This window comes from Castor canadensis, chromosome 1 (assembly GCF_047511655.1).
Source record: "Castor canadensis chromosome 1, mCasCan1.hap1v2, whole genome shotgun sequence".
In the NCBI taxonomy this organism is placed as follows: domain Eukaryota; kingdom Metazoa; phylum Chordata; class Mammalia; order Rodentia; family Castoridae; genus Castor; species Castor canadensis.
The window spans coordinates 95738466-95750839 of record NC_133386.1 but is presented as its reverse complement, the minus strand read 5'-3'; the positions used below and the strand labels follow the sequence as shown (position 1 = coordinate 95750839).

The following is a 12374-nucleotide window of genomic DNA, read 5'->3' as shown; positions in this document are numbered from 1 at the left end:
TTCCAGCACCTTGGGAAGGGATAGCACCCAGAAGAAAGCCAGGTTTCTTTCACAGAATGAAGATAAATGGAGATGCACAGAAAAAAAAAAAAAAAATCTCAGAATAAGGGTGCTTGGACTTTGGAATTCAACAACTCAAAAGAGAATGAGTTTCTTGTCTTTGAAAAGCAACAGTCTTATTGAGGAGTAGGCACTCAAGCATAGGATTGAAAAGTCAAGTAGAAACTCTGAATTTTAGAAAAGAGAAAGAACGGACAAATAAGATTATAGGAACAGTTAAGATATTTCAACTTAAATATAACTCAAATATTAGAAAAAATTTGAGGATTTACTTATTTTCCATTGCCTTAACAAATACCTCTGTTACTCTCATAACAGCACCGTATTTCATTATCACAGTTATAAATTTCTATATATTTGAATTGTGGTGAAATTAATGCTTCTCTTTGCCATTAGACTTTAAATTACTGGCAGTAACCTAATTGTATTTTTTTTTAACCTTTGTTACCCTAGCATCCTGCACAATATGTGGTGTTCATAAATATTTATTAAGTGATGGAATAGAATATGCTCAGAGAAATATCAGTAGTATGACACAAACCCTACTGCATATGGAAGATAATGAGTCTGTGTAGAAAGACACGTGTGATGTGTTTGTTAGAGGCAGAGCCAATATTACAACTATAGTGAGGGTTTTTTTGAGTATTCCTTGTGACACAAATCCATATTTGAATCAGCATCTTAGGGCCTATGCTCCATGGGTATATTGTCTCTCCAAGGATAGAATGTACTGAATTACTTTGCCAGCTACACAGTCCTCAAAATCCTTCCATTCAGTTGCTTATGTAAATCCTCCCTCTCATAAATCTCCATCAGCCATCACCAGTCAAATTATGTTTGCCTGGTGTTTTTCTGCAAATCCTGCAAATCTGTTTCATGTACTCTCCTCAGATCTGATGGGAAGTTAATCACTCTATAATTGCTTGCTATGTTTCACGTCTCCATCATGAGTAATGTTGCCATGATCTCATCTATAACCACCTGATTCTTCAACAGCCAACTTCTAGAGCTAAGAGGAGCAAAGACAGAAATTGGTTATCCAAGATTTAAAATGGCAGGATTCTCTCATATAAAAGTAGGCTAGTGAAAAATAGAAGAAATTAGCCTAACAGTGAATTGTCTAGACACATATTCATTAAGTTAAAGTTTGAATAGGAGAAAACAGACTTTTGTAATATGTTAAAGATTCAATTTACCTTTCTCTTTTGGCCTCCCCGCATTTAAGTAAAGTGTTCTGCCACCAACAACAGGTGTTGGCGAGGATGCGGGGAAAAAGGAACCCTCTTACACTGTTGGTGGGAATGTAAACTAGTACAACCACTCTGGAAAAAAATTTGGAGGCTACTTAAAAAGCTAGACATTGATCTACCATTTGATCCAGCAATACCACTCTTGGGGATATACCCAAAAGACTGTGACACAGGTTACTCCAGAGGCACCTGCACACCCATGTTTATTGCGGCACTATTCACAATAGCCAAGTTATGGAAACAGCCAAGATGCCCTACCACTAACGAATGGATTAAGAAAATGTGGTATCTATACACAATGGAATTTTATGCAGCCATGAAGAAGAACGAAATGTTATCATTCGCTGATAAATGGATGGAATTGGAGAACATCATTCTGAGTGAGGTTAGCCTGGCCCAAAAGACCAAAAATCGTATGTTCTCCCTCATATGTGGACATTAGATCAAGGGCAAACACAACAATGGGATTGGACACTGAGCACATGATAAAAGCCTCAGCACACAAGGGAGGGGTGAGGATAGGTAAGACACCTAAAAAACTAGCTAGCATTTGTTGCCCTTAACACAGAGAAACTAAAGCAGATACCTTAAAAGCAACTGAGGCCAATAGGAGAATGGGACCAGGAACTAGAGAAAAGGTGAGATCAAAAAGAATTAACCTAGAAGGTAACACACACGCACAGGAAATTAATGTGAGTCAACTCCCTGTATAGCTATCCTTATCTCAACCAGTAAAAACCCTTGTTCCTTCCTATTATTGCTTATACTCTCTCCACAACAAAATTAGAAATAAGGGCAAAATAGTTTCTGCTGGGTATTGAGGGGGTGGGGAGGAGAGGAAGGGGGTGGAGTGGGTGGTAAGGGAGGGGGTGGGGGCAGGGGGGAAAAATAAATAAATAAATAAAAAGAAAAAGAAAATGTCTAAAACAAAAAAAAGTAAAGTGTTCTGCAAGTATCTTTTTAGAAGAATTGCTAAAATATTGATTTATAACTTTTAAAAATAAAAATTGAGGAAGATATTTTCTCCTTTAATATGACACTTATAAATTCAGGGAATTTATTATCTAACTCTTCTTTGTTAGTGCTATTTTAAATGTCCTCTAATAGAAGGAAAAAAAAAGGATTCAGCCCAGCTTACCCTGAGATCACTTTTATTTATGACTCTATTTGATGAGTTACAATGAAGTTGGGATTAGGGATGAAAGGTGTTAATATGTTTTTGTGTGTGATTTTAGAAGTTCTTCAACCACACAGTTTATGCTCTTACCCCTAACTATTAAGAGTCTGTACCATCTCATAAACAAATACATGAAACCTGTGGGTCAGATTTTCTTTCTGCAAAACTCATCATTATTCACATGGTAAGTGCAGGATTTTAGATACTACATATATTTCAGACACTTCAGTGCTTTGAGTCAGCCTTAATGGCAGTGCCTGGGATTCTGCTCTCCCTTTAGTACAGCAAGCTAGGATTTTAGTGTTTATAGAAATAAAACAAAAAAAAAGTAATATTTCCCATGACATACATTGAGGACTCAAGTGCTCTACAACTCCAAAATTTTAACATTTTTAAGATATTATGACAATCTTTGTAAAACAGATTTAACTCTTAAGTGATAGAAATCTTGCACAAGAATGACTGCTACATTTTTAATGCACCTACAAGAAGAAAACTATTGTTTTGGTAAACTTATAAGTAAAAGAAAAAGCCAATTCTTTCTTTTTAAGAAGTGCTAAATATGAACTAAGAATTCAGTGCAAATCATTTGCATTCATGGTATCTTTTGGGACTCCTGCTTCCTGACAAAATTGGTGTCCCTTATTTTTCAAGCAAAAATATTAAATCTATTTTTCTAAATATATAAATCAAATTAAGAATGAGAGCCATACTGTTCTCTTTTGCAGAAGGTCATGCATACAAGGAAGAGACATATGGAACTGTTTCAGGAACTAAATCAGAAATTTCAAACTTTGGACAGATTTCGGGATATACCAAATACAAGCAGTATGGTGAGTATGCTTTGCTTCATCAGTGTCTGGTGCCATGCTAGGTACCACCTGAGGCCAGGTATGCCTCTTGACCCCCAGGAACCCCTACTTGCCTTGGGAATAAGACTAGGATATGCAGAAAAATAATAAGCCCCCAATATGTGCTTTGGAAATATTATTGACACAAATTAGGAATGACACAATCTTTAAGCATTTTATTCATATTTCAAATGGACTCACATATAGGCTTTAATTAAAATTAGTTACATATAAAAAATGTGTTGGCTTCATCTGGCCATTTTAGCATCATACTAAAAGTTCAGTTAACCCAAATCTCTAAATATTTGGCTAGATTTTTCCTTTTTTATTTGAATTCCTGCCATTTTAAGGCCAAAAATGTAATTACATTGTAAATATGAAGTTGCTGCCTAAAATCAGAGCAGTAGTATTTCATCTCCAGAGGATTCATTTGTTTTGTGATGAGTTTTGGTACACACATCAATCAATATCAGGGATTTTGGTTATTGGTTGGAACCATCCTGTCCTCATTCATTAACACTTACTACAAACATGGTATAGCACTCCATCAAATAAATTAACATTGTACAATTATTATATACATAGCACAATCATACCTTCATAGAAGGGATCATAATTATTTGGAAGAGCATTAGACCAGTACTCTAGAAATATGTATAGTAGGTAAAAGCACAACCAAGAGCTATCTGATTCTGAACCAGTCATAGAACTCAAGGTTTCAAAAGCTCAATGTCCTCTTCTTAAATGTAACATAGAAAATAGTAATAATGCACTTGTTTCAGTTCTCACAACACTTTCAAAGCAAGAAACACTTTACAAGTAAGGAACCTGAAAGTGACCTTGCAAGAATTTGGCTAGACTGCCATCTCTCACCAGCTCTTCTTCACTCTGAGTTTGGTGTTCCTTGCCCATGCCTAGCAGCTTTGGGTGTGTCTCCTCTAACAAATAGCTATGGACAGAGAGAAAGAAAGAAACAAAGAAAGAGGAAGGGAGGAAGGGAGGGAGGGAAGAAGGAAGGAAGGAAGGAAAAAAGGAAGGAAGGAAAGAAGGAAGGTAGGTAGGAAGGAAGGAGGGAAGGAAAAAAGGAAGGAAGGAAGGAAAGAAGGAAGGATATAAATAACATTACCTATAATCTATATTATATCTATAATAGATACGTATATACATATATTTCTCCAAAGTACACAGTGTTTGATCACCTAAATCTAGTGATTCTTCCTTATATGTTTTATGACTCTTAGCCCAAGCTTACAGATTAGTGAGATTAGCTTATGAAAAGCTAAGGAATGAAAATTTATGTATCCTTATGTTATTCTCTTATTCCTCTCAGTACAAGTACAATGCTGGTCAGTAAATAGGTGCTGTGGAGTTATTATATGACTATAATAGCTCAAACTTCATTTGTTAAATGAAGGTTATAAAAATACTATACACTTTTAACTATTAATTGGTCTCTAAATAATAGTTTCATGTATATGTCAACCTACTATCTTCCTTAAGGCAGAAAATGCATTATTACCACCAATCCAATGTGTGGGATACAGAAGACAGTTCAGGTTAGGACACCTCATGTGCAGTGAGTGATTCTTTGTCATCCGTTCCTTCTAATACGAAGCCATCAAGTTTTAGCTAGCAGGCAAATGAGAATTACACCATTGAGATTAGACCTAAACACATTAGCTACTCATTTTGGAATATTGAAAGCTAACATTGAAACAAATTGAAGAAACTTCATTTGCTTAAAAAACAGAAAGGAGAGGACTGTGTTTACAAATCTGAAAGGCTTATGCAACAGATACAGCTGGCTGACTGCTATAATATGATTGTAATTTCCCCTTGTTGTATGATCTGGGTATTAAATCATTAATGGCACAAATATCTGTATCTCAGTTCCCTGACAACCAAAATAGTCTCCTAATTGCACCACATCTCTGCAGTATGCCTTTTCTGGAAGAGATTTATAAATATTTAGCATTTGGAAGGTTATGAGTGAGGAGGATAGAGCTGTCATTGCTACTTGACTATTGTCCTAAATATCTGACAACAGAAAAAAGAAAAAAGAAAAGGAGATCCTTATTCAGTTTGGATTAATAATAAATATGTCAGTGAGTTCATTACAATTAATTCAGTCACATAATTTGTAGTGGTGTATTGCTGATAAAAAATTGCATAATTGGATGGAGAAAGATTTTTCTGAAAAATCTGAACGTGTTTTTCCTTTTTTGGGGGATGGGGAGGTCTGCTAATTCACAACACCTGCCTACCACTACAAGTGATGGTAATTATTTAGAATAATAGAATTTGAGGAATCAAAGGAAAACCAAAATAACAGTCCATTTTACTGTTTCTAGGCAGAAAAACACTTAAAAGACACTATAAAACATTAGGCACTATTAATGGATATCCAGAGAAGAAACTCTTTTACCTTGAGTGATCTCATGGACATTCACAGTCAAGATCTCTTTCTTACAAGTTCATTCTGGAAATTCTGGCTTTTTAAAAATAGATACGTTCTTTTTTGGGGGAGGGGGGAAGAAGGAGGGTCTCATTATGTAGAACAGAATGGCCTGGAAGTCACTATGTGTTGTCCCATCTAGCTTCAAACTCATGGCCCTCCTGCCAGAGCCTCTTTGGTGCTGGAATTTCAGATATTTACCACCATACCTGGCTTGTCATGCTCTCTTTTGCTTTGTCCCCAAATATTGGTGGGCTGGGAGAAGGAAGGAAAGAAAGAAAGGAGGAAAGGAAGGAAGAAGAAAGAAGACTTAAACAGAATAGATGGATGGAGGAAGGGACCGGCAGCATATTTCAGGACCCATGAACTATGGTAAATGGTCAGGAAACCCTGCCATGTTTTGAGTGGCTATGAATTCTCATATTCACCTAACATTCTACTTCTACTGATGCATCCTAAGACCAAATTAGCATTTTTGAAGCATCGTGCATATTGACATATAGCAAATTTATAATTGCTAGGCTTTTAACATGTATGCTTCAATTTAAGCACATCTTCTCCACTCTGAACTTAAGCACAGAAACAAACAAGGAGCCAAAAAAGAGGTGCATAAATTCAGGAATTTATACTAACTCTGATTGAAATATATATCATCAGTTTCAGATCTCCATTGAAAACTTTCCTGGCCTCTGCAGATCTTCCCACCGAATTCAATAATCCCTTTATGTATTCTTTTATAGGACAGTCTTGAGGCTGCCCTTGTGTCACACCCAAAACACAAGAAGTTGAGTAACTTGTGGTGGCCAACCACTGATTACCAGCTCCCTTTCCACTAACTTTAGGTCCTCCTCCCACACTGGCTGCTCAGGACAGGAGCTGTTCACCACAAAAGGATGGGAAACCTCTGGTCTAACGGGCACATAAACTTTTGTGAATGGTAATAAAAGCCATATTTCAGCTTAGACTGCCTTTAGATGTCAGGAGAAATGAGCAAGAAAGCTAACCGCATTCTAGGTGTGGTGGCACACATCTGTAATACCAACTACATGGGAGATAGGGATGGGAGGACTGAGGCCATCACTTGCAGAAGCATGAGAGTTTATCTAAAAATTAAACTAAAAGCAAAAAGGGCTGGGATGTGGCTCAGTTACAAAGTTCAGAGTTCAAATTCAATACCCCTAAAAGAAGAAAGAAAAAAAAAGTCAACCTTATGAATAAATTTCTTGCCCACTAATAGAACTTCTCAGAAATTCAATAGTTCGTGTACTGACAGTAGCGCTCTTTGGAACCAGAATCTAGAACTTAAAATCGGCCACTTTAGTCCATGTGTCCACAGTGCTTAATCTTCAAAATACAAAAAGAGGAAATCACACCTGTCCCTAACATAGTAGACCTCATATTTTCCAAGCAAGTGAACTCAAACTTTACATACTTTGAATCTACTCAAGGTTTGACTAATCAGACTTTCTGTCACACTAAATAATCCCAGAAACCTCCTTAAAACACAGCTATTGCCTGATGCAGAAAGTCCATTCTATAGAGTTGATGTAGCAGAATTCATGCCAGTGAACCTTTCAGTTGATGATTGATGATTCAGGTGACTGTGGTGGCCCAAACCTTTGAGGATTCTCTACTGCCTACAAAATAAACAGCTAGCCTTCAAAGTCCCCAATAATCTAGTTCCAGTTCATCTTTTTCTTGTTTATTCTTGCTATTCTTTTCACACCAACTAAAATAAATAAGTTAAAGCTCTCATGGTCTTACCAACTCAGCATTCTCAGGATTTTTACTTCCTAGTATACCTGTTCAGCCACCTGAGCTCCAACCAACCACACATGTGCTCATGGTCAAGCCAATCCTTTTGTGCTAACCAGAATGCCACCTTTTCTCAGAAAGGATGATATGTTTTCCAAAAATGGAAGCCATCACTCTATCATCCTCTGAACTCCCACAGCACTTTTTCTAGAACATAGATAAAGATATAAATGTATTGTTTAAACATATCTTTTATGGGGGACTATTAGAGATGTGGAAGGGGACAAGGGAGGGAAGAAGGGAGAGAGAAAGATAATTGGGGATAAATATAGTGAAAGTATGTTTTAGGTTTGTATAAAAATGTTGTAATGAAATATATTACTTTGTACAATTAACATATGCTAACTAAAATATATATTTTATGCTTTCATTTAACCACAAATACCTCTCATAATAATATGCTTGCTAAATAGTGAACACTTATTAAACTCTCCAGTCATTATTTTAGGCTCCCTCACTTTTTCCTAATTTTTGCAACCCCACAAAATAGGTATTGATCCACACATTTTGCCAACTATTTTGATACGCAATACAAAGCAGATCTCTATTTTGCAGATACTCAAGCTGAGGTTTAGATAAACTGAACAAATTGTTCAAGGTCAGATTCATATGAAGTAAAGAAATTGGAACTTGGAACTGTATGTCTCAGGTTTTAAACCTTGAATCCCCTAGTGGACTCTGCTGCTTTTCCATACTTGATTTATGACTTTATCCTCCTTAGGACCTAAAATGATACCCAACACAGAGCAGGTGCTAAATAAATATTGGTTAAAGGGAAGCTGAGAGGAAGAGAGGGAAGAAAGGAAGGGAAGAGGGAGGAGAGTTACCAGTTCATGAAACTTTAGGATGTTATATCAAAACAAATTAAGACCCTATACACATCCTAAAAGTTGACCTTGTTTTAGATCTTTCCTATTAATTAGGTTTTTCTTTGACTACTTCATAAATAAGGATAGTAAATCCTGGGGAGATGTAGTTTATTGAGGATTTCATGATTTAATCTTTAGTTGTAAGTATTTCTAGACTGTCACTCCACTTACAATATATACCTTGAGTTGAGGTTTGATACATTGAAACAATTATAGTATTCTCATTAAACATCAGATTCTATAAGTGAAAAATCAGAACAAAATTGGAATGTTAGACTTTTCAAACCATGTTAGCAATCTTGGAGAATAGAATTCAAAGTCTAATAGAAACTAATAGGTAGTGTTTTTGAAGAGGAAAACTTGTTTTTTTAAAACATCTGATAGATTTTGTTGGGATAAAATTAAAAGTAGAAAAATTATTTAGTGAAGCAGAGTTAAACTATCTCTCATGAATAATCATTAATTTTAATGAATCTCTGTATCAAATTAAACCCAGACTATTGTAGAAGTGACAACTGTTATTTGACATTTCCTCCTGCAACAATAAGTAAATTCAGCTTTAATCAATGCTCTACATAATGGAGCATCTGTGAGCATCTGTGAGGTTAAAACAACACTGGTTGTTTTTGTTTATTTTTTTCTAAGGAGCTTTCACTCATGATTTCCTTCGTGTTCTTTGATGATATTGAGCTTTTTCTATCCCATTTAAACTCTCTCACTTTACAGAAGTTATTAAGCTGCACTTATTAAAAGAAAGCAAACTCACCATGAAATCTTTGCAAAATATCAGGCAAAAGAACTTTAGCTGGAGTTGACATGTGTATTTCCTGATCATCTACAGGATGGCAGTCTGAATACAGCCATAATTGTACAAATCCTGAATCTTGGATAATAGGGGAATGCACTGTAAAACATAGTAAGGAGATGCTCCCTTGTATTGCTAAATATGTTTTCCATAAACTGAGCTCTTTATATGGAAGAGTAATTTTTGTGCTAAATTTTGTGCCATCCAACCATATAGAAAATTGTTAGGCATGTACAGCCAAAAAAAATCACAAGAGAATATAGCAGCACGCAAATATTGTAAAAACAATAATTTATTGACACAAATTATGCAGAAGAAATTTATTTAATTTCTAAAATGAAATGCTGCTAGGTCAAGTAACTTTTTTATCATTAAACAGTATGTCCCACTAAATAGCTTCAAATTTATTTATCTCACTCTGCCACAAAATTTATATTTTCTGTATTTAATCTTATCAGTGGCTTCATTCTCCTTCCTATTTGAGCACACAACCAGACTGATGTCACATGACATCCAAAACAATATGTCATCTGCCTTGCCTTTGTGATACTGTTCATATCCTCAACTCCTGAAAAAATTATAGGATAGCTTGCCAAAAGTGTTCATCAGTTTGTTCAATGAAAGAAAATTTAAGTCAAACCTATATCTTGCAGCTGGCCAAATTTCAGATCATTTCTGAACCATATAGATTAAATTAAGTTTCATACATGCTCTCTTCCTGGAATCGCCACTAATTAATCAACAAATGACTCTCTTCCCATCTTTTGTCAACAGGAAAACCCAGCACCAAACAAGAATCCATGGGACACTTTCAAAAACCCTAGTGAATACCAACATTACACCACAATCAATGTCTTAGATACAGAGGCAAAGGACGCTTTGGAACTGAGGCCAGCGGAGTGGGAGAAGTGTCTGAATTTGCCTCTGGATGTGCAAGAGGGTGACTTTCAAACAGAAGTGTAATAAAATCAAAGCGAACTGAGATGGAGATACAATTTAATAATGCACTGACACTTAAGACTTGGGAAGCCTGACATTTCTCTCTGGACAATGTTACTATACTGTGTCAGGACCTTCATGTGCCAAACGTCAGTGGTGTTTTCGTATGGTAATTTCTCACTGGTCAGGCTAGTGGAGAGACGACCAGGTGTACAGTTCTGACCATCCTGTGTTGTAAGTACCCGTGGAATGGATTTGTAAGGTAATCTTTATAGATAAACCTCAAGCAACGATTCATGTTGTAACCGCTTCATATGGTTTAGTTTTCAAAAACTTCACCATGAAGCACAATGTAAATATTTATGCAGTTTTTAAAGTTTATAACAGTCTGTTTGGCCATTACTACACTTTTTACTTTATAATATAAAAGCAAAGTTTTTGTCATTAAATGAATGTTTGTTGAGCTACATTCTTCATTGCTTTAAATGCAATAAAGTAATAATCTCACTTTTATATGAATAATATATTTCACATCTTTATTATTGCAGTTTTCTCTAGAAAGCTCTGAGTAGCTTTCTCTGCTGCAGCTGTGTATAAAATATTTAAAATGTTGTATGGTGTAAATAAACTTTTGTCTACATATCAGTTTTTTAGTGCATTTTATTTTGGATATGTTTAAGAGAAATTTACATATTTATAAAAAAAGTTTTTGATGCAAATACTGAAAATGTATTCACAGTTTTAATAGCATACCATTATTACTCCTTTGAGGATAATGATTTCTCAAATGTAATAATAGGTTTGTATAGTGCTTCTGTATTTTCTACTTAAACACCCTTTGGAACAATGTACCATGTAAACGGGGCTTGTCAGAAATCTGCTCCTGTCATACTCTTACTTAAATATTATGTTTTTTCTATCTTGTGGCAAAAAGACTAGTAGAAAACAGTAAGTTACCGTCCAGAAAATAATGCAGGGAGAATGTTTTAAGTGATAAGTTTGCTGCATGTTTCACAGGAGAAACTACCCACATACAGTTCTTTGTAGCATTAAAACAATGAACTCCTTCAGGACTTTAAAACTCATTATCTGTGTGTTCTCTAGGAGGAGAAGGGGAGTGGATGTGTTTGATAGAATGGTTTGTCTCTGGTTTGAAAGTGGAAACCTGAGGTAAGCTGACCGCACCAACAGTCCTAGTGTCCTCTCTCACTTAAAAGCCACACGGGCAAATGTCTCTTGCTCCCACTAATACAAGAGAAATTATATAGGGTGGGAAGGATTTCAGCAATTTCCTGCTGCTGGAAATTGTGTTTTTCAGGCCAAGGCAAATAAGGGGGTGAACAGAAGATTGGGAATCCTCAAAATTCCTAGAGTGTTTATTTAGCTTAGCTTGTGGCTAAACCTGAGCTGTGTGGTCTTCTGCAGTTTGTCTGAAACTTACATGAGTCAGTTCCTGCCCCTCTCAACCTTGGGGACCTGGCACTCAGGCCATGAGGCAGAGGCAACGGTCCTTCAACACTCAAGTGCACCTGTAAGCTGGAGCCTTAACCACCCCACAGCTCAGGCCCAATGGTCAGATGCTGACGATGTGCTCAGTGGCAAGATGTTCAAAGTATATTTTTAATCAGATTTTCAAAATGAAAGTGACATCATTATGCAAAAAGTATATCCTAAGTAAAGATTGAGTTTCCAGTAAAATAAATTTCATGCTAATTATAATGTAATTGTATAGCCTATTGACTTTATAAGATAATATTTTGGTGACAGAATAATATTTGATAAATCTCTCTCCTGTCTCTCTTTCTCTCCATATACTTACATATATATACATACATACATACATCTATATATGCACATACTCACATATTTGTATGTAAATATGTGTGTGCCTCTATATGTATATATATATCTTTTTTTATTTATTTATTTAAGTCCCTAATGCTCTGCTCCATCTCAGTAACCTACAGCTGTGAATGTAGACCATGAATGGAGTTTCCCATTCCAAATTGTAAAATCTTAATGGAATCAAACACATGTTTAATGTGTTTGAAAATACCAATTCAGAATGTTTAAAAAAAAACATATAAATTCAATACATTAGATGACTATTTCTTCTAAGTATTTACTGTCATAAAATAAAGTCTTATAGTTTT

At 35.6% G+C, this 12374-nt stretch overlaps 1 protein-coding gene across 5 annotated transcripts in view; it reads left to right on the top strand.

Moving 5' to 3' along the window:
* The window catches only part of Adgrb3 (adhesion G protein-coupled receptor B3), a 721663-nt gene extending 710802 nt beyond the window's left edge, over nt 1-10861 (top strand). For all 5 annotated transcript variants that reach the window (XM_074080490.1, XM_074080476.1, XM_020162286.2 and 2 more), the window contains 2 exons: nt 3216-3320; nt 10057-10861. In XM_074080490.1, the coding sequence (XP_073936591.1) occupies nt 3216-3320; nt 10057-10245 (294 nt within the window). In that variant the 3' untranslated portion in view covers nt 10246-10861. The remainder of the gene's footprint in view (nt 1-3215; nt 3321-10056) is intronic.
* Nucleotides 10862-12374: the final 1513 nt, after the last annotated feature.